Source organism: Colobus angolensis, unplaced genomic scaffold (assembly GCF_000951035.1).
Source record: "Colobus angolensis palliatus isolate OR3802 unplaced genomic scaffold, Cang.pa_1.0 Scaffold17, whole genome shotgun sequence".
Taxonomy (NCBI): domain Eukaryota; kingdom Metazoa; phylum Chordata; class Mammalia; order Primates; family Cercopithecidae; genus Colobus; species Colobus angolensis.
The window spans coordinates 3,999,100-4,021,298 of NW_012114821.1; the positions used below are offsets into that span (position 1 = coordinate 3,999,100).

A 22,199-nucleotide genomic window follows, 5' to 3' on the forward strand; every position below is an offset into this window, starting at 1 on the left:
CCTGTGGCCGCCCGGGGCCCAGTGCCTGTGGGCAGGGAGGTGGAATAGGCACCCCACGAGCACCCTCGCCCCCAGGTCATGGGCGGCCAAGACGGCGGGGCAGGGGCCAGGGGCCTGTGTTTCCCCGCCCGCCTAGCTGCCTCACCTGGCGCGGGTGCCTGGCCCGCCTGAGCGAGCACCAGACCTGCACCCCGCCAACGCGCCCCCGAGCGACCAGGCTAGGATGCTCACCAAGGATGAGCCCTGTGTGCCCAACGGCCATCACAGGGCAAGAAGAAGTCGCCAAGACTGAGAATCAGTGTCCCAGGCCTCCCAACTCGCAGTCTTTTTGTTTGTGTGTGTGTGTTTTTGAGACGGAGTCTCACTTTGTCGCCCGGGCTGGAGCGCAATGGTACAATCTCAGGTCACTGCAACCTCCGCCTCCCAGGTTCAAGCGATTCTCCCGCCTCAGCCTCCCAGGTAGCTGGGATTACTGGCGCCCGCACCCGGCTAGTTTTTGTACGTTTAGTAGAGATGGGGTTTCACCATGTTGGCCAGGCTGGGCTCGAACTCCTGACCTCAAATGATCCGCTCGCCTCAACACTTGGTCTCCCAAAGTGCTGGGATTACAGGCGTGAGGCACTGCGCCTGGCCAGTCTTCACATCTTTCTTTGTCTCCACACTACTGTTAATTTTTTTTTTTTAACGAAATTTGGACCACTATGCAGAGTTTTGCAATCTACGTTTTTTATTGTTTAGCAAAATATCTTAAACTTTCCTTGTTCCTGCATGTAGACCAACTGCATTCTTTAATAGCTGTTCGCATTCCAGGGTATGACTTCTTTCTTTTTTCTTTTTTTTCTTCGAAACAGGGTCTCCCTCTGTTGCCCAGGCTGGAGTGCCCAAGCTTGATCATGGCTCACTGAAGCATCGTGGGCTCGCTCTGGCCATCTTCCTGCCTCAGCCTCCTGAGTAGCTGGGACTGAAGGTGCACACCACCATGCCCTGCTAATTTTTTTTTTTTTTTTTTTGTAAAAATAGGGTTTCCCTATGTTGCCTGGGCTGGTCGTGAACTCCTGGGCTCAAGCAGTCCTCCTGCCTTGCTCGGCCTCCCAAAATTCTGGGATTACAGGTATGAGCCACTGTGCCTGGCCTTGTTTGCCCATTTTTAAATTGAGCTGTTCATCTTGTTACTGATTTGTAAAAACTATATATTTTGGATAAAAATTATTTGTCAGATGCAGTATTGCAAATATTTTCTTTTTTCCTTAATATTTTGATAAAGTCTAATTTATCAATTTTTTCTTTAGTGTTTAGCTTTTTGTGTGTGTGCTCTCTAGAAAAATCTTTGCACCAACGTGGCAAAGATATGCTTGTTTCTAGAGCTTCTAGCTTTACAGTTAGGTCAGTGAGCCACCTTGAGTTAAATTATGTGTAATGAGATAAGTGTTGAGCTGCTTCCCTTTTCCATACATTTATCCAGTCATTGCAGCACCATTTGCTGAGCAGACTTTCGTTACTGAATTGTCTTGGAATTTTTGTTTTGTATAGTCAACTGACTTTATGCTTGTGCATCTAGACCCTATATTTTGTTCCATTGGTTTAATTATCTATATTTATGTCAAATATCCTACCCTATTTTAATTACTATAGCTTTTTAGTAAAGCATAAAGGTATACGAGTCCTCTAGCTTGAGCCATCCCACCTGGCTTGATCTTCTTTTTGAAGGTTATCTTAAATATTCTACTTTGCATTTCCATATATATTATAATCAAATTCTCAACTTCTTTTTTAAAAATTATGTTAGCATTTTGATTGGGATTAAATTGAATCTATCAGGTCAATTTGGAGATAACTAACATATTTAAAATATTTAATCTCCCAGTCCATGAAAATGGTATATCTTTTATTTTGGTCTTTAACATTTTCTCTGAGCAATGTTTTTGAGTTTTCAGTGTTTTATATCATTCATTAAATTTATTTCTACTGAATGTGTTATTTTATGTTACTGTATTTTAAAAGTTTACAAGTTGTTTTCTGTTAGAATATAGTAATGCAATGATTGTATATTGACCTTGAATCCAGTACCTTATAGAAAAAAACTAGAAAAATATTCTAGTTTTTAAAATAGATTCTGTAGGATTTATATAAATGGTCTTGCTGTCTTCTAATAAAGACAGCTTTGCCTCTTCCAGTACAATCATCTTTTTTTTCCCCCTCAATGTTCTGCTGAACCAGTACAATCTTTATGCCTTTTTCCCCCCTATTGCCCTGGTTAGAATCTCTAGTACAATGTTAATGGCAAGGGGGAAAGTGAATATCCCTGCCTTGTTCCCGTTCTTAGGGGGAAGGCAATTAGTCTTTCACCATTAAGTATGATGCTTGTTGTGGGTTTCTTCTAAATGCCCTTTATCAATTTGAGGAAGTTCCCTTTTTCTGCGTCTATCGAGATGATCGTTATGGCTCTTCTCCATTGTTCTACTGATATGTTAAGTTACATTGGTTGAATTTTGAATGTTAAATTCACCTTGCATTTTGCAACCTCACTTGGTCATGATACATTAACCTTTAAAAATATTGCTGGATTCAATCTGCTAATATTTTGTCTAAGAATGTTGCATCGGTGGTTTTTTTTGTTTTGTTTTGTTTTGTTTTGAGACAGAGTTTCACTCTTGTTGCCCAGGCTGGAGTGCGATGGCACAATCTTAGCTCACCGCAACCTCTGCCTCCCAGGTTCAAGCAGTTCTCCTGCCTCAGCCTCCCGAGTAGCTGGGATTACAGGCATGCACCACCAAGCCCGGCTAATTTTTTTTGTATTTTTAGTAGAGATGGGGCTTCTCCATGTTGGTCAGGCTGGTCTCAAACTCCTAACCTCAGGTGATCTGCCCACCTCGGCCTCCCAAAGTGCTGGGATTACAGGCGTGAGCCACGGTGTCTGGCCCTTTTTTTGTTGTTAATTGAAGTTTTTGAGGAACAGGTGGTGGTTGGTTACATGGATAAGTTCCTTGGCGGTGATTTGAGATTTTTGTGTACCATCACCCGAGCAGCGTACACTGTACCCAATGTGTAATCTTTCATCCCTTGCCCCTGTCTCACCCTTCCCCTCTGAGTCCCTAAAGTCCATTGTATCATTCTCATGCCTTTGCATCCTCATAGCTTAGCTCCCACATATCAGTGAGAACATATGATGTTCTCCATTCTTAGAATAATGGTCTCCAATTCTATCCAGGTTGCTGTGGATACCATTACTTCATTCCTTTTTATGGCTGAGTAGTATTCCATGATGTAAATACACCACATTTTCTTTATCCACTCGCTGATTGATGGGCATTTGGGCTAGTTCCATATTTTTGCAACTGCGAATTGTGCCGCTATAAATATGCACATGCAAGTGACTTTTTCATATCATGACTTATTTTCCTCTGGGTAGATACCCAAGGAATTTTGCATCTATATTTCTGATGGAAATTGATCTATAATTTTATTTTCCTTTAAGATCTTTGTCAACTATAGGTTCATGCTGGTCTCCTAACATGAGTTTGGAAGGGTTCTCTCCTCTTCTATTCTTCTGAAAGGGTTTCTGTAAATTCTATTATACCGTACTTAAGGGTTTATTAGAATTAACTAGTGAAAGCGATTGAGCCTAGAGAGCTCGTCTTTCTGGGAGATTTTTGACTACAAACCAATTGCCTTTATAGACGTAAGACTCCTCAGATTTTATTCCTCTTTGTGTTGGTTTCATAAAGTTGTTTTTAAGAAATTTGCGTATTTTATCTAAACTAGCTATTCATAATATCTTTGTGACGTATGTAAGATCTGCATCGCATTTCATTCCTGACATTGGAGTGAAATTCGTGCACGGTGTGTTTTTCTTGATCAACCTTGATAGGGGTTATCAATTAGAGAACCAACTTTTGCCTTTGCTGATTGTGTTCCCTTTCATTAAGTTTTGGTCTTTACTATTACCTTCCTTTACTTATTTTATTTAAATATGCATTTATTTTCTACATTATGATTAAAATTTAGATAGCTGATTTGAAACCTTTCTGCTAATAGAGGCATTTAAAGTTATAATTGTTCTCCTTAGCTACATCTCATACATTTTGGTTTTTAATTTTCTTTAAAAATGAAGAGAGAGCATCTCCCTGTGTTGCCCAGGCTGGTCTCGAACTCCTGGGCTCAAGGGATCCTCCTGCCTTGGTCTCCCAAAGTGCTAGGATTATAGGCATGCGCCACCATGCCTGGCCTGCATCCCACACGTTCTGATATATTGTGTTTTCACTGTCATTCAGTTCAAAATATTTTCTAATTTCCTTTGTGTTTCTTCTTTGACTGATGGGTTATTTTGAAGTGTGTTGTTTAATTTCCCAACAAAATTTTAATTTTGGGATTTTTAGGCATATTATCACTGTTGATATCCCATTCCATTTCTGTGTGGTCAGAGAACATAGTCTGTAATATTTAAGTCTTCAAATTTATTTTATAGCCCAGCATGTGATCCAGCTTGATTCCAGCATATGATCCAGCTTGATGAACGTTCCCTGTGCACATTAAAAGAATGGATATTCTTCGGTTGTTGGCTGTAGTGTTCTATGTCAGGTCAGGCTGGTGGACAGTGTTGCTAAATCTATATCCTTGCTAATTTTTTATTTACTTTTTCTATCAATTTCTGAGAGAAGAGTGTTAAAATCTCTATGATTATGGATTTTGTCTATTTTCTCCTATAGTTCTACCGTGCTTGCTTCATAACTCTTAAATCTCTATTATTAGTTAATTCATCTTCTTGATGAATTGACCTTATTATTATGATGCTTTCCCTGTTTGTTTCTTGTAGTATACCATGAAGTATGTTTTGTCTGATAGTAATATAACCATATCAGCTTTTTAATACTTACTGTTGGCATAGTAAAACTTTTTGTTTTCAGACAGTGTCTCACTCTGTCACCCAGGCTGAGTGCAGTGACATGATCACAGTTCACTACAGCATTGACCTCCCAGGCTCAAGCGATCCTCCCACCTCAGCCCCGTGAGTAGCTGGGCCTACAGGTCCACACCACCACATCTGGCTAATTTTTTAATGTTTTTATAGAGATGGGGGTCTCACTGTGTTGCCCAGGCTGGTCCTGAATTCCTGGGCCCAAGTGATCCTCCTGCCTCAGCTTCCCAAAGTGCTAAGATTATAGGTGTGAGCCACCACATCCAGCCTAAAACTTTTTTCATCCTTCTACTCTTACCTCATTTGTGTTTTTATGTTTAAAGTGAGTCACTTGTAGACAACTTATAGTTGGGTTTCCTTTTAGATCTAGTTTGACAGCCTCTGCCTTTTAATTGGAGTGTTGCATCCATTTACACTTAATGTAATTATCAATATGGTTAGGTGGAAGTCTACCATCTTGCTACTTATTTTCTACTTGACACATCTGGCTTTTTGTTCCACTGTCACTGCTTTCTTGTCTTTTTGGTAACTCTTTTTTAATATTTAATTTTGTAGCCATCCCTGTGGGAATGTCAGTGATGCTCAGGCCCCACTACCTGCACCATTGTCCTACTCCATCTCCTTTGAGCCTCCTGTCAACCTCTGCACACAGGGCCTCAGCCCCTAGCCCCGGATGCCCACCAATAGACCCAGCAGAACCGTAGCAGTGGTTTGCTGGCCCAGCACCTAGAGCCGCAGAATACGCCCCCTTGGCCCTCAGGGAAAGATGCAGAGCTAGTGCGACTTACTCTTCTCCACCACCAAAGTAAGGTGAGTTTACCCCCTCCCTCATCCCAGGATCCTCCCTGAATGGGCCAGGGGCTGCTGCTAACACATCTCAGGACCACCCGCCTCAGCCCCTCCCAGTGCCTTGTTAAAGGTGAGAGCACTGGCAGAAAGAAAGGCTGCACGCCAGGGCAAGAGCAGCTTCTGAGGGCCTCTCGAAGGCCAGCCCTGCCTTCTTGGAGGGAGGAGTATATGCCCCCAACCTCCGCTTTGCTCTTAGTACTTGGGCCACAGTATTCTGGGTGTAAAATGGGGGTGATCCTCTCCATACCACAGGGTCCTGAGGGTCATACACAACAGTGCCCCTAAAGCCCCTGGCACAGCACCTGACCGGGGCACACGGGCAACACACAGGCAACAAACAGGAGCTGGGAGAGTTTCCTGTGGCTGCCAGAACAAACACTGCAAACAGGCGTGGCGGTGGGGGTCATGCACCTGACATTTATTTTCTCACCGTTCTGGAGGCCAGAAGTCTGAGATCCAGGTGCCGGTAGGGCCACCCCCACTCTGAAGGCTCTGGGAGAAGAAGCGTCCTGGCCTCTTCCAGCTCCCCATGGCTCCAGGCTCCTGGGCTTGTGGCTGCATTGCTCCTGCCTCTGCGTCTGTCTTCACGTGGCCTCTCCTTATGTCCTTTCCTCTCCTCCTTAGGACATTTGTTGCTGGATTTAGGGCCCGCCCGGATCCAGGAGGGGCTCATCTTCAGATCCTTAATTACATCTGCAAAGACCCTTTATCTAGGTAAGTTCAGATTCACAGGTGCTGGGGGTCAGGACATGGACATGTGTTTTTGAGGGTGCCATTCAACCCGCAACAGGAGCCATCACTTTCCCATTTCTCCTCCCTTCATGTTTTCATGGGCCCAGCACACAGGCCAGGATGGAGCATTCTTTGAGATGTTCCTGGGAGCTCAGCAACAGACTGGGTGTTCAGTGTGCATCTGTCGGTCTCCATGTGGGCCCTGCAAGAAGGAACCACCCCCGTTTTACAGGGGATTCAGGGCTTGTGGCCAGATCTGCAGCTAGGCCTGGATCAGGCTCCCATCTGGCCCCAGTGCATCTGCCATGCCCGTGACCCCAGGCTGTGTCTCTCAGAATCCACCAAGGTTCCAGGGCCGATAACTGCAGAGCTCCCCCCAGTCCTATGCACGCCTCGGCTCACACTGCAGCTCAGCGGCAGCAACGCAGGCGACAGAAGCCAGCTCTGTGTCTGTGAGCCTCTGCCTTGCCTTCTGGGGGATGGCACAGTATCGCTCCAAGACATGCAGACAGCTGCGGACAGCAGAGACAGTGCGGCAACCCTGCCGCACTCTCCAACCATGCCTTCCTCAGCCATGCGGAGAAAGCACCCCGTCATCTGCGCAAGCAATCCTCAAGAAGCAGACAAAATTCATGCACTTTTAATTCAGATGTTACAGTCACATCCGATGCTAAGGGCTGTCCTTTGAAAACAGCTGATGTACACACATCTTCCAAGAACCAATCATAGAAATGTTACCAGGTGATTGTCTCTACAACCTCTGCATCAGCGACGGGGACTTGGGGTAAGCCTTTGGTTGGCGTTGTGAACAGTGCCAGCGCCCTAAAGCAAGCTTTCTTTTCTGTTGTTTGAAATACGGCAGGAGAACTTAAATTCTATGAAAATATTTCTGGGTCAGGAGAAATACTTTTTTGCCCCAATTTAATTCAGGTTTCTAAAGCAGAGGCAGGGACGGCATCACAGTCTGTTGAATGAATTCCGGCTCATTTGGGGCCTTTCCGTGACAAATCACTCCTCATGGAATCTCTCCGAAGCACAGGGAAAAACTCGAAGGCATCAGAGTGCCCTTTCCATTTCAGTCAACACTGGCCGGGATTCTATTTGCATCACACAGAATAAACACGGAACCCAGGCCTGCCCAGCACATGTTCTCCCTGGCTAGCACCTCTGTTCACCTCTGTTTTCTCTTTTATATGAGTGACCATTTCCTAAAACGCATTACCCTGTCAAGTAAAATCTTGGAAATTATCACCATGGAGAAAAGACCTGAAGAATCTGCATTAAAATAACGTGACCGGTGCCTGGAGTGAGGAAGGAGCACGTTCAGAATGGGCCTGGGTCATTTTCAAGACCTTCCCCCAGTCACTGTCGGGTGAAGTGAGGAAGCTGGACATCAGTGTTTATTAAACCAAATTTATTCTCCACAAGCTGAAGATACCTGAGGTTACATGAGGACTGGCATTAAATAATTTATAAACGTATTTCTGACAGGCTTTTATCATAAGGATTCATGTATTTACAAAAGCAAAATCCAACCTCTCCCCAGCTAGAAAGTGGAAAGTTGTCCTCGCTGCAGGCACAGCCTTCGGGGAGGATGAGGCCACGTAGGTCTGCTCCGCCCACGTTCTCAGACCGCCCCAAGGAGTTAGTGGCTACGCAAAGCTGAGCCTTGGGGGAAAACCTGGTCCGTGGTGAGGATTCTCCAAAATGCAGACCCAACCAGAGACCGGGCCCACCTTTCCATCTGGAGGCACTGCAGAGTTTCTGGAAGTGGCCCATCCCAGGAGCCTGGCAAACACCCCCAGAGACCCTCAGGATGAGCCAGCTCTGGGGCTGCGTCTTGGGAAGCCAGGGCTCGTGCCCAGGGGTCAGGCCCCACGCCCTCAGCACGTGCTGAGACACTGCCTCCAGCTCCAACAACCACACCAGACCCTTCCATAAAACATTTAAGTAATGAAATCTCAACATTACAGTAAAAAGGTGCAAAGGGTCTCTTTTGCAAATATTTACGTACAGCTAAGATCTTGCTGAGTTCAGTAAAGCATCTTGCGCGTACACATGTGCAGCGCGCACGCGGGCTCCGGGAAACTGAGCGGCACACTGGAAGACGAGATCATACATGACGGTATTTTCCTGTTGATCCCGTGTAGTTTCCTGAGCATGATATTTGAGATGGAACTTTTTCTGGTCTGTGATCTTTGGTAGAAAAAAGGTCTCTAGGATTATTATAAAAATTTTACATTTATTAAAAATAAAAGGAAAAAAGACAGCTGGCCTCAGCTGGCCCCAGCTGGCCCAACCCCTGTCCCAAACACCTGATCCCAGGGTGGTCCCCTCCACCTGAGTAGGCCCTGTCCACCTTCTCTGATGGGAGACAGACCACAGTGGTTACCTGAACCACCCTTCTCCCAGGCCTCTCTGGAGGTCCCGGGGCCCCCGGCTCACTGTCATGTGCCCAGCCCGGTGTTCCTTGGTGACTCATAAGGACTGGGTGAGTGAATGAATGAAGTAAGGAAAGGTAAAACCAGAGACGTGAGAGCCACGGGTCACCTGTGACTCGGCCAAGCTGCTGGCTTCAGTGCCAGCCCCTGGTTGTGGATTCCAGAACTTTCTAGGCAACACACAAAGTAACCTCCCAGCAGAGGCTATCACAAACAAGACACAGCTGCCCGCCTGAGACACACCCCTGGTGCAGTGTAACCAGGGTGCCCGAAGGCCTGAGAGCAGGTGCGTGGCCATGGGTCTTGCGGCTGGCCACACGGCAAGCGGGCTCCACGCTGAGCCTGGGCTGCCCTGTCCCGCCACTCCTCCAGGCTTCTGCTCCTGGCGGGCTCTAGGGGGCAGCCCGTCCCCACACATAGGGCAGGTTCCACTCGGCACGCTCAGCCACGTTTATTCCCCTTTCCAAATGGCGATCTTCCCCTCCTCCCTGCCCGACCCACTCAGCACGTATCTGTCCTCGGCTGAGCACAGTGTCCTCACGGTGTCCATGTGCGCCACCAGCTCCTTCTCCACGGTCTTCGTCTCAGCATCAATCACGTAGATTTTCCCCCTGGGTGTTCCCTGCCACAGCCCTCGGCTGCCCACCCAGACCTGCCAGGGAGAAACAGGAGTGGTCAGCGGGGAAAGAAGTCCCTCCCGGGCGTGCCAGGGCTTTGCCTGGCTACCCGGAATTGACACGTGTGCCTCCAAATCTACGGCCTTCCTGGAGAGGGCCTCTGCCGCCTGAGGGTCAGGGCCACCTGGCAGGTGCAGAGGACCTTTCTCAGGCTTAGAACTTAATGGCCAAGGGGCCTCTAGGGAACAAGACTGCATTGCGTGCTGGAAAGGTGCTGGGGCTGCATCTTAAGTGTTCTCACCAAACAAAAAACAAACACCTGTGTGAGGTGACATACGGTAATTAGCTTGTGATTATTTCACAATGTATATCGAAATATCACCTTGTATACCTTAGATCTATATAATTTTATTTGTCAATTATATCCCAATTAAGTTATGGGGGAAAATGCTAAATGAATTCCCCTCTCCCGCCCCCGCCCCACCATGTCTCAGACTTGCTCGGGGCCTGGAAGTCCAGCTTTCCTTCTAATTTCTCCCTTTGCAGATGAGAATGTCTAGCCTCTGCCTGGCCCAGCCTTGTATTTTGGGAAGAGACAGCCTGTTTCTAGCTGCGCGGGTTCACAGTGGAAGAGGTTAGTTCTGCCCCAGGTGGGACCCGCCCACAGCTCACCCACATCGGAGGGCACTGGCTTCACGTGGAGACCTGGGGCTCAGAACCGATGCTGGAATGGGCTAGGACTTCGGGGGATGCAGTGACGGAGGGGGTGTGTTTTGCATGTGGGACAGATGTGGATTTGGGGGGCCAGAGGGCAGACTCTAATGGGTTGAACAGTGTCCCCCCAAATCCATGTCCTCCCTGAACCTCAGAATGTGAGCTTCTTTGGAAACAAGAGTCTGCAGATAGTTCACATGTGGTTAATCCAGTATGACCAGCCTCCCCATAAGAGACACACACACAGAGAGAGAGCGCCGTGTGGCGCAGGCACAGATTAGAGTGCCACGTCCACGGTCAGGGCACGCCAAGGATGGCGGCCACACGAGCGGGTGGCGGAGAGAAGGGCCTGGAGTGCACGCTTCCCCCGAACCCCCGAGGGAAGCAGCTCTGATGACACCTTGGTTTTGGACCTCCAGCCTCGAGAACTGTGAGAAAATTAAATTCTGTCATTTGAAGCCATCCAGTTTGGGGGAATGCACTGTGGAGTGCTTGGACCACACCATGAAACCAGCACATGGTGACCTGTGGGCCCACTGGCGCCAGCCCTGCGCGTGCCTGTTAGGAGGGGGGCCTAAGAGGCTGAGGCAGGAGGGCACGAGGGCGTGCGGCTGGCTCTCGGGAGCATGGGGACGCAGTCAGGGCAAGTGAGACCTGGAGGGGATGCAGGGGGTGGCGGGCCCTCCACCCTACCTGCTTCTTCACCCGGATCATGCAGATGATCTCAGAGCAGTCCTTGAGGGGCACCCTCTGCGGGGGCTGGGCCAGGTCCTTCAGGCTCCAGATGTAAACCTCGCTGCGTCCTGCACAGGCCGCCCACAGCTGCTCCTGCTGAAACACAGGGCACGGTGTGGGCTGTGGGCCCCGGGCCACGTGCATGGTAGGCCCACAGGCCCTGCTGGGATACCTCGGGAAGGAGCTGGAAGGCCAGGAAGGAGGTACTGATGCCTTTGAAGTTCTCCTCAATCTCCTCAATCTTCAGTTCTTGACAGAGGAATCCATTCGTTGTCATGGCCATGATGCTGTTACCTGTGCCTGCGGAAGGAAGGCGCTAGGATGGGGCTAGGCAGCGCCAGTGGCAACATAAGAGGCCAGCACCGGAGCTGGGCCCACTGCTCTTTCCCGCGTGGTGACAGGGGGATCGCCATGTGCCACATGGTGCCTGAGGTGCGCACAGGTGAGGTCTACTGGGAAAAAATGCAAGATAGAAACCTGGGTCTTTAAGAAGAAATGAGGCTCACCAGAAAAGGTAAATATATGGGCAATTTCTTAATTTTTCTTAATTTTCTTGAAAGATCATTGACTGCTTAAGCAAAAAATTGTGAAGAATATATTATTGGGATTACCACAGTTGATACTGTTGTAAACTTCTTACCCTATCCGTGAAGCAGTATCATAGTTAGTTAAGGAGGAGGGTGACCGGTTAAGGTTGCATATTGCAATTCTTAGAGCAACCACTGAAAAATAAAACAAAAATACAATGCTTAAAAACAATAAGAAGATTAAATTGAACATAAAAATATTCAATACAAAAGAGGGCAAGAAAGGAAAAACAAAACAAACAACAGATGAGGTGAAGAAGGACAATCGCTGGCTTGCACCCAACCACGTCGCCACTGGCCCTGAAAGTGAGCAGAACGGTGGGCAGGGGCCTGCACGGGCACTGTTCCAGAGGAGACATCGGTGGGCACCGGGCACATGACAGAGTGCTCAGCACCATCAGCCATGAAGGAGCCACAAATCCAAACCACAAGACACCAGCTCACTCCTGCCGGGATGGTGTCAGTAAAAACAGGTGAGAACCAGTTTGGGTGAGGATGTGAAGAAACGAAGCCTGAGACTGCTGGTGGGGTGGAAGCTGATGCCGCCACTTCAGAAAACAGTCTGACAGTTTTTCAAACAGTTAAGCAGAGTTAACCCAGTGCCCACTTGGGGCAGGGGAAGAATGAGCAAGTTGTTCCATACGCACACAATGGAATATTACCCTACAAGAAGGAACGAGCTATTGATATTGATACTCAGAACGTCAGCGATGAATACTGTAAACATTCTGCTGACTGAATAAAGCCAGATACAGAAGAAGGCATACTGTAGAGTCCATTTATAGAAAGTTCTGTAAAAATCAAATTCAGAGTGACAGAACTAAGAGCACTTGTATCCCCGGAATGGGAGCATGGCCTGGAAAGGGGCACAGATGCTTTCAGCTGTGATGGAAATGCTGCATATCTTGATTTGTTTCATGGTTATGTAGTTTAGATGTTTGTCAAAACACAACAAACTGAGCATTTTTTGGCAGGCTTTACTGTATGTGAAACATGCCTCCATTACAAAGAAGAAAATGTATTTCCAGCCGTCACTCATGTAATCTGGCACAGGCCGAGGAAGACCTCAAAGTGCAGGCAACTTCCGTGCTCTGGGGTGTCCAGAAATGCAGACACAGCCGCCAGGCAAAGCACCTGCTCCTCCCGTCACCCCCGGGCAAAATGCCCAGTCTGGGTCCACGGAGAGTCCCAGGCTGCAGCTCTGTGCCAAGCGGCCGAGGGTAACAGGGCACGGGCTTGCCAGCTGCCCCCAGGTGTGGAGACGTGACTCACACAGAGGCCTCCCAAGAGGAGCAGCCGTGACTCCGGGGGACACCTGGGCCAGCTTCAACCCCAGAGCAGGGCACAGCGAAAGCCAAGGTGAGGGGCAGGAGAGCAGTGGTGCATCCGGGCAAGGCAGGCATCCCATCAGCCGCCGGGTGGAAAAGCTGAGGGAGGCCTGGGGAACCCGCAGGAGCAGCAGTGCAGGTGGAGTAAAGGTTTCTGCGGCCACAGAAAGGGATCCCAAGTTTAAAATAAAGACTGGAAAGGCGTGAAGCAATGGAAGGAGGCTTTCTGCTCTCGTTCAGCATCCTTTTCCCAGAGCAGGGAGGTAGGCCGCCCGCTCTGAGGGCAGGGGCCGGACTTACAGCACCACAGGTGGCCGCCGTGCAGTCTGATGGACGTGAGGCCACCGCTCGACAGCTGGAAGCGGCTGGTCACCCGCAGTGTGCTCACATTCCACGCCAGCACCGTGCCGTCCATACTGCATGAGTACACCTTGCTGGGGGCACAAAACACACACCCACACACCTTTAACTCAGGCCCTTGAAAACATGCGCAAGTTTTAACCCAGGGAAGAACCAAGTTGCCATAAGAGAAAATGTGCTCAACATGGATAACCTGCAAACATGATAATAACATGCAAACATACTATGAATGCGGCCACAGCCAGGCTTGGCTCAAATGTAACTGACTCAGCAGAAAAAGGCGGGTTTCTCAGGACATCCACCTCTCCCGCTACCGCAGGCCACAGGCTGAGTGAGGTGTTGGTCATCGAACCACGACATGACCATGAACTGAAATGGAACCTCGTCACAAGGGACCAGGGAGCCAGCACGCTCCTCAGAGCTCTCAGGTGACATGGGCTGGCTGTCGGTGCAGGTGCAGGTGGCTGTGGGGCAGGGCTGGGCTCGAGCCTGCACCCTGCGCCACCCTTGCACCTCCTGAGCCAGCTTTGTTTCCAGCCTAGCACCTCCCTTCCCACCCCAACAGGGCCTGACACAGGCACCCCTGACACTGAGTCAGGGGAAAAAGGAGTGGGGAGTGGAGCCCCTCCCCCAGGGCTGGGGCTGCCTGGACCAAGTGGGCAGCCCTGAGCACCGTCCCCACCACGGGCCTCTGCTTGAGGAGACCCCACCTCCTCCTCCCATCTCCCTAGCTGCCCACTGTGTTCACTGCTGCTCCCACTGTGGGACACGGCAGCAAACGGGCAGCCCAAGGCCAACACTGAGCACTCAGGCGATTCCCAGGCGAGTCCAGGCTTCTGACACCACGGCTGGCGCTCCTCTGGGAGGCTGTGCCCTCCCGGGGGCTGCCCCAGGCCACCATGCCCACAGCAAGCTCAGCAGGAAGACCAAGTGTGGAGCCTTCATCACCACGCTTGGCCCCCGTTGGTCTCATGGGTTCTCCGCACCCGTGAGCAGAAGCGGACCGAGGACACCACCAGCCTTCCTCGTTCCAGATCCACTTCACTCTGTACGCCCCGCCTGGCCCTGTGGGCATAAGCCTTGGGAACCCTACCCGCTGTACCCTCTGCCCACCCATGAGCCAAACAATCCCTTCTCCCCAGCAGAGCCCACCCGCACCTGGGTGCCCTCTGTTCATCCTGCACAATCAAATCCGTGACACTGGAGCAGTGGTCTGTGAGCTGCTTGTTGCAGGACATGCTGTGGACGTTGATGATGTAGATGACGGAGTCTTCCGAGCCAACCCACACCTGGTTCTGGTCAGCCATCACCATGCAGTTCTAACGGGAGGCCACGGGAATGTGAGAAATCAGTCAGTCTCGATACTGGTGAAGTCATATTCTATACATTTACTGCAAATGCTGAATTAGCAGATATGGAGCCACCACTCCTAGGGGACACGCTGGCTCAGGGTCCTGGGAGCCTCTGGCCCTGACGTTCTCATCCACCCATCAGTGCATAACCTTGTTCTCTGCGTGCTGTGTTTACGGTCACCTCATTGACTATGCATGGTTGATTCATTGACACGGAACCCACGGCTGCCAGCACTGTCACTGCGGCCTGAACCAAGCTCATCTCACACATGCATTTTCTCTGCAAGACACATCAACGCCTCTTCGTGCTTAGGGAGCTCGATGCTTGAGGCTATCTTAAATGGCAAAATCACCAACAAAAAGCAAAACATGTGAAAACCGTGGCACCAATCAGGCCAAGGAAAGGACACCCATTGGCCCAGAAAATACCCATCAGGCGACTCAAGTTTCTCCCCACTCTGTGCACACGCATGTCTGTGGATCTCCAAGAAAATACTACGAGTATCTGTTTTGGGAGTTACAAGTAAATATTAGCAGGCAGTCGAATTTGCAGATACAGAATCTCTAAATGATGAGATCAATTATATATGAACGAGCAGAACTGGCAGTGCTCCCAGTGTCTAGAGGGTGTGCTCAGGGTTTCTGGCTAAGCAAAGTCAACACAATGATTGCTTTTAGACTTTTTGAAATCAGAATTTTTTTAATTTTAATTTTAATTTTAATTTTTTGAAACAGGATCTCACTCTGTCACCCAAGCTGAAGTGCAGTGGCATGATCATGGCTCACTGCAGCCTCAGCCTCCCGCGCTCAAGCGATTCTCCCGCTTCAGCCCCCCGCGTAGCCGGGACTAGAGTCATGTGCCACCACGCCTGGCTAATGTTTGGCATTTTTAGTAGAGATGGTGTTTCCCCATATTGCCCAGGCTGGTCTCGAACTCCTGGATTCAAGCAATCTTCCTGCTTAGGCCCCGCAAACTGCTGGGATGATAGGCGCGAGCCACTGCGCCCAGACTTGACATGCTTATAACTAAGAATGGGCTGAAAAAAATTAAATTTAGAAAAATAATTTCCCTAATTTTTCCTTTTTTTTTTTGTTTCGTCTAAAGCATTACTAGACTTTTGTCAATATTTTTACTGTATCATGGATCTTATTTATCATCTGAGACTCATGATTTGAATATGGGGGGAAATGACTTAGCAATCTCTTATTACCTTGCTAACATGTAAAGTTTGCTATTCAGGTATCTCAGGGTGGTCCCACCCTCTTGGTGGTATGTATTTGAATTCACAGTATTTGTTTTATAGCAGTTTTGCAAGCACATACTGTACCATGGATTGCCACATTATTTTTAGACAAGGGAACACAGCCATCAAAATTGATACCATGGCCGAGTGTAGTGGCTCACACCTGTAATCCCAGCACTTTGGGGGTCCAAGGCGGGAGGATTGCTTGAGCCCAGGAGTTTGAGACCAGCCCGAGCAGCATGGTGAAACCCACCTCTACTCAAAATACAAAAATTAGCTGGCTGTGGTGTTGTGCACCTACAACCCCAGCTACTCGGGAGGCTGAGGCGGGGGGATCGCTTAAGCCAGGAGGTCCGGGCTGCAGTGGGCAGTGACTGCACCACTACACTCCAACCATGGGCAATGCGAGTAAGACCCTGTGGAAAAACAAAAAAGATACCAACCGATGCCTAATATATACTTAGGTATATACCCCATTGCAGTGTTCTTTTCACATTAAACATGGAAAAAAAATAAATCCTATCATGCTCAAGGAATAAGGCATGAGAGTTTCTCGGCAGATCCCATGATGCGGTGGCTGCTCGGAGGGTGAACCCACCGGATAGGAGGACAGTGTAGATGCGAAAATATTTTGAAAAGTATAAAATGCAATTTAAATGTGAAAATCATCTGCAAACCCGTGAGTAAGAACAGAAGAAACATGGACAAAGGGCGTGCAGCCCACGGTGCGGGGGAGTGTGGGGCCGCAGAGCACCGGGAGCTACTCGGCAGCCTCTCGGGCGACAGGGAAACGCACACAGATCTGCAGGGAGTGGCAGCTCGCAGCTCTGACAAGCAAACAGGGAAAATCCCCAAGAAATGACAGTCTGGAGGCAGGAGGGGCCGCTGGAGGCCTGGAGGGATGAGCAGGGCTGGAATCCCAGCTTCCACACTCAGGATGCCACGCTCATGGAAGGACGACACCACGGCACCGCCAAGGACACATTACTAAAAATGTATTAACGGTTGTACTTGTTTTAAAATGATCAGAAACAACTCAAACGTGCTTTAAATCAGGGGTATGCAATCTTTTAGCTTCCCTGAGCCAAGAAGAATTGCCTTGGGCCACACATAAAATACACTCACATTAACGATCGCTGGTGAGCTAAAAGGAAAAAGATTGCCAAAAAGACTCATCATGTTTTAAGAACGTTTGCGGATTTGTGTTGGGCCTCATTCAAAGCCCTCCTGGGCCACGTGCAGCCTGCAGGCCACAGGTTGGACAAGCTTGCTCTAAATGAAAGGCCCAGTGTGTGACGAGTGGACACTGAGTTTTGCTGGACCCTCGTCTCTGCCACCTGGCACATGGGGACAGGTGGATAACACTCAAGTCACTGCAGAGGCAGCTGTCTCCTCTTTTGGTCCAAAAGAGGCCCAGTAACCACTGTGCCACCAGGAAACAGCAGGATTCCCAGGAAACTCTGTAGGTTCATTTCAAGGCCCTGGTCCGTGGGAACCTTAGCGCTGCAATATGGGATGGAAGACATCGTTCCCAGCCTGGGCAGCACGGCAACACCTCATCTCTACAAAAAATACAAAATCAGCCAGGCAGGGTGGCGGGCACCTGTAGTCCCAGCTACTCAGGAGACTGAGGTGGGAGGATCACTTGAGCCCAGAAGGTCGAGGCTGCAGTGAGCCGTGATTGAACCACTACACTCCAGCCTGAGCAACAGAGCAAGATCCTGTCTCAAAAAAGAAAAGGAAATTGTTCCCAAAGGGTCGTGTGAGGCCCCTAATAAGCAGGCAGAGACCACAATGGTTCCACTTCACAGAACTGACATCTATTTTATTCTTATTATTATTGTTTGCTTGAGACAGGGTATGGCTCTGTCACCCAAGCTAGAGTGCAGTGGTGCAATCCTGGCTCACTGCAGCCTCGACCTCCTGGGCTCAAGCAATCCTTCCGCCTCATTTCCCAAGTAACCGGGACCACAGGCACGCTCCACCATGCCCGGCTAATTTTTGTAGAGATGGGGTCTCACTCTGTTGCCCAGGTTGGTCTCAAACTCCTGGGCTCAAGGCAATCCACCCACCTCAGCCTCCCAAAGTGCTGAGATTACAGGTGTGAGCCCCTGCAATCTACTTTTTTTTTTTTTTGAGACGGAGTCTTGCTCTGTCACCCAAGCTAGAGTGTAGCAGCCTGATTTCGGCTCACTGCAAGCTCCGCCTCCCGGGTTCACGCCATTCTCCTGCCTCAGCTTCCCAAGTAGCTGGGACTACAGGCGCCCACCACCATGCCCAGCTAGTTTTTTTGTATTTTTTAGTAGAGACGGGGTTTCACCGTGTTAGCCAGGATGGTCTTGATCTCCTGACCTCGTGATCCGCCCACCTCGGCCTTCCAAAGTGCTGGGATTACAGGCTTGAGCCACCGTGCCTGGCCGCAATCTGTTTTTAGATGGGGGCCTGAAATCTATTTTTAGATGAGAAAGTCAAAGCCATTATCTTCTCCTTCAATAAGGACATGTAAGTAGAAGGTTGGAACAAGCTTCCATTTAATTTAAAAACTCTAGGTAAAAGTTAAGACCTCCTGTTTACAGAAACTGAGTGATGCTGTGGAATAGTTTGTATCCTCCTGTTGAATATGGATGAACACACTAAGGTTTCAGAAATCACATGAATCCAGAGGCTTCTTTCCTGACACTTCATGTACTCACCACTTTTGCAGTGCCCACTTTAAAGGAGTGCTGGTGGATGGTCCAGGAAGAAGCATCGAACACGGTCACCTTGCCATCGCTCAGAGCACACCATAACTTGGGGTGAGCATCTTCAACTTTTTCGGCTGGGTCAAGATGCCCTAAAGAAGAGAGAGCAGCCCAAAACTGTTAGGAGGGAACGCTTTTGCTGTAGCAGCAGGTGACTGGTGCCATTACTCAGGCGTCTCTTGGACCCGCCTAAGCGCCAGGCCCATGTTAAGTGCTGGACATACAAAGATGTGCCTAGGCAGAGGCTGCCCTGCCCTCTGGGAGCTCAGAATCAGAGGGGGCAGCTGGGTGGTGAGGGGGCCACACAGACAGGGGCAGAGCCACAGGCAGACGCAGAGCCGAATGCCCGCGAGCTTTGCTAAGCCAGGAGCTGCCGGCTGAGTGATCATTCACTGGAGAAAACAGCCAGGCAGAGGGAACCGGAAGAGGAGCAGGTGGGCACAGAGGGAGGGAGGCAGGGAGGGCAGGCAGCTGGAGAGATGGCGGCAGGGGCCATGGTGCCCCTCACCCTCGCGTGCCGCGGGCTCCACATCCTTCCCAACACTTAGTGCCATGGCGCCCCCTCACCCTCGCGTGCCGCGGGCTCCACATCCTTCCCAACACTTGGTGGTGTCCATCTTTTTAATTTTGGCCATTCTAAGGGTGTGGAGCTTTTGGCTTTTAAATTGTGCTTTAAGTGCATTTCTCTAATTGCTAATGAGCCTGATGGCTTTAACTAGCCATCCCCTTGCCCTCCTGTGGGAAATGTCTGTGTCTCATTCTCCCTAGTTTGTAACTGTTATTATTATTTTTACTTTATTTATTTATTTAATTTTTATTTATTTACTTTTTTTGAGACGGAGTCTCACTCTGTCACCCAGGCTGGAGTGCAGTGGCCGGATCTCAGCTCACTGCAAGCTCCGCCTCCTGGGTTTATGCCACACTCCTGCCTCAGCCTCCGGAGTAGCTGGGACTACAGGCGCCCACCACCTCGCCCGGCTAGTTTTTGTATTTTTTTTTTTAGTAGAGATGGGGTTTCACCATGTTAGCCAGGATGGTCTCAATCTCCTGACCTCGTGATCTGCCCATCTCGGCCTCCCAAAGTGCTGGGATTACAGGCTTGAGCCACCGCGCCCGGCCTATTTATTTATTTTTTTAATAGACGAGGTCTTGCCATGTTGCCCAGGCTGGAATGCAGGAGCGTTCACAGGTGCGATGACAGCAAACCGCAGGCTCCCACTCTGGGGCTCCGGCCACCCTCCCGCCTCACTGGGACCACAGGCACGCCCAGCCAGCTGTCCTGGTGTTCTGGATATGAGCCCCTAACTGACTCCATGGTGCTGTATTCATAAATTACATAGAAAATTACCATAAAGCAAAAGACTGGTGAATCTGACTACATTAAACACAATGATTTTAGCAGCAGCCATTTTAAAGACGCTTCCCTGTCTGCAACTTACATCTGCAACCTCTCAAAAGTGTCTTCTGTCCATTTCCTGTGGCAGGGTCTGGGAAAGGGGCCGTAGGCACCCTTCTGTGTGGCCCCCTCACCACCCAGCTGCCCCCTCTGATTCTGAGCTCCCAGAGGGCAGGGCATGAAGATGGCAAGAAGCCTCCGAGACAGCCCAAGAAGCAGGCCCAGGAGAGGGACAGGGATGGTGAGGCTTCCAGCAGAAAGCAAAATGGACCAGAACCTCAAGGGGCTGAAAGCACAGGCCGCAGGGAGGCCCAGCCACAGCTGGAACTAAGACCCCTGGCGGAAAGCACATGCTCCCTGTGCCTGGGCAGTGGCGGCCTGGACGCCACTCCTGTTTCAACACCTGCATCCCTGCCAGGACAGCTTTTGCCATCTTCACCTAGAGTGAGTGTTGCCCTGGAGCCTGTTGCACATTCAAGAATAAACTTTAAAAATCTGACAGCGGCACGTCACGTGGCATCTCTAGTGGCGTCTCACCGTCATTCCCACCTGAGCTGTGACTGTAAGGTCAAGCCGCCCAGAAGCCTGCCAGAGGGCACTCTTTGGTCTTCTACCCTCAATTCTGTATCACCATGAATTAAACCAGCTCATTTGAAAGGAGGAAAAAAAAAGCGTCTTCTTTTTAACATCATTGCTTTAGGCCAGCCGTGGTGGCTCACACCGCTAACCCAGCACTTTGGAGGCCAAATCCGGCAGATTGCTGAAGCTCAGGAGTTCAAGACCAGCCTGAGCAACATGGCAAAACTCCATCTCTACAAAAAAATATACAGACGGAAATTGGCTGGGCGAAGTGGTGTGCACCTGTAGTCCAGCTAATCAGGAGGCTGACAGGGGAGGATCGCTAGAGCGCAGGAGGCAGAGGTTGCAGTGAGGCGTGATCGCGCCACTGCACCTGGGTGACAGCCAGACCCTGTCTCAGAAAACATAAAAGGGATAAAATCATTGCTTTTAATATAGTCAAATTCAACACTGTTTTCCTTTATGGTTAGCATTTTTATATACAATTTATGAATTTTTTCTTTACCATAAAGTCATGAAAATATTCTTCTGCCCTATCGCTTAGAAGTTTGCTTGCTTTCATTGTTCACATTTGCCTGCTTTTACCACCGCATTTAGATTTCAGCCTTGTTGGGCCTGACCCCGGTGTGGTCTGAAGGGGCGAGGCTTCACCTTTCCCCTGAGGATACTCAAGCGACCCCCGGCCCTGCGGAGCTGCCTCCATCCTGAGTCCAGAAGGGCAGGCCTCCCCGTCTTTCTGGGGTGCGATTCCAGTGGTCTGTTGCTCCGATGGGTGAGACACTGCCCTGAGGGGCGCGCTCCCCCTGGGCAGAGCCTGGGCTGACCTGTGGCCTTAGGGCCTGCGGGTTGGTTCTCCTCACTCCTCGGAACCTGTCGGAGACCCAGCCCCAAGCTAACGGGAGTCACAAGACTCCCCCTTCTTGATGGGGCCTGACCACCTCTTCTCCCTATAATCCCAAAAGCCTTGCAAAAGCCCTGCTCGGCTACCAGCTTCTCGGCCACCCCTTCCAGAATTGGCAGCCACAGGAAAAGGCGGCTTCCCCGTTCTCCACGGCTGCTTGGCGCGCTCTCTGCAGGCCTTTGAGATGCTCCCGGAGGGGAAGCCGCCTGAACTCCTCGCCCATCACAACGGGAAGCCCACAGTGAGTTTCATTTCAGGGAAACCAACCGGGACCTAAAAATACCATGCATTCAAATGCCACGGCCAAAGTGTCTCGGTCTGTGGAGTTATCTCTGGCGAAGTCAGCAGGAGCCCGGCTTAGACACATTGGGTAGGCCTCACGCGGGGCGGCCCTGATGACGCTGCCTGCTCCTCAGACAGGGTCCATGGCGTTCTTGGGTTTCCTGGCATCCCGTGAAGAGAGAAAAACTCTCTTATGGAGAAATCACTTCACACACAGCTTCTCTGCCCACCTGAAGCACGAGCTCTGTGTGTGAATGGCCAGGTGCTCTGTGCAGCCGCAGACACGGCCTGTGAGAAGGGGTGACGCCTACGGCTGACACCTGCAGACGCAGATGCAACAAACAAAGTGACGATTTTAAAAATCCCTTCTGGGCTGAGAGCAGTGGCTGACATCCGTAATCCCAGTGCCTTGGGAGGCCAAGGCGA

At 49.9% G+C, this 22,199-nt stretch overlaps 1 protein-coding gene across 1 annotated transcript in view; it reads right to left on the bottom strand.

Annotated features, from left to right (window-relative positions):
- Positions 1-9,377: 9,377 nt before the first annotated feature.
- DENND3 (DENN/MADD domain containing 3) overlaps positions 9,378-22,199 on the bottom strand; it is an 83,655-nt gene continuing 70,833 nt past the window's right edge. Inside the window, exons 19-24 of the mRNA XM_011938126.1 lie at positions 18,568-18,707; positions 14,437-14,597; positions 13,219-13,352; positions 11,176-11,303; positions 10,962-11,099; positions 9,378-9,589 (exon numbers count right to left, since the gene is read on the bottom strand). Of these exons, the coding sequence (XP_011793516.1) occupies positions 9,389-9,589; positions 10,962-11,099; positions 11,176-11,303; positions 13,219-13,352; positions 14,437-14,597; positions 18,568-18,707 (902 nt within the window). The 3' untranslated portion in view covers positions 9,378-9,388. The remainder of the gene's footprint in view (positions 9,590-10,961; positions 11,100-11,175; positions 11,304-13,218; positions 13,353-14,436; positions 14,598-18,567; positions 18,708-22,199) is intronic.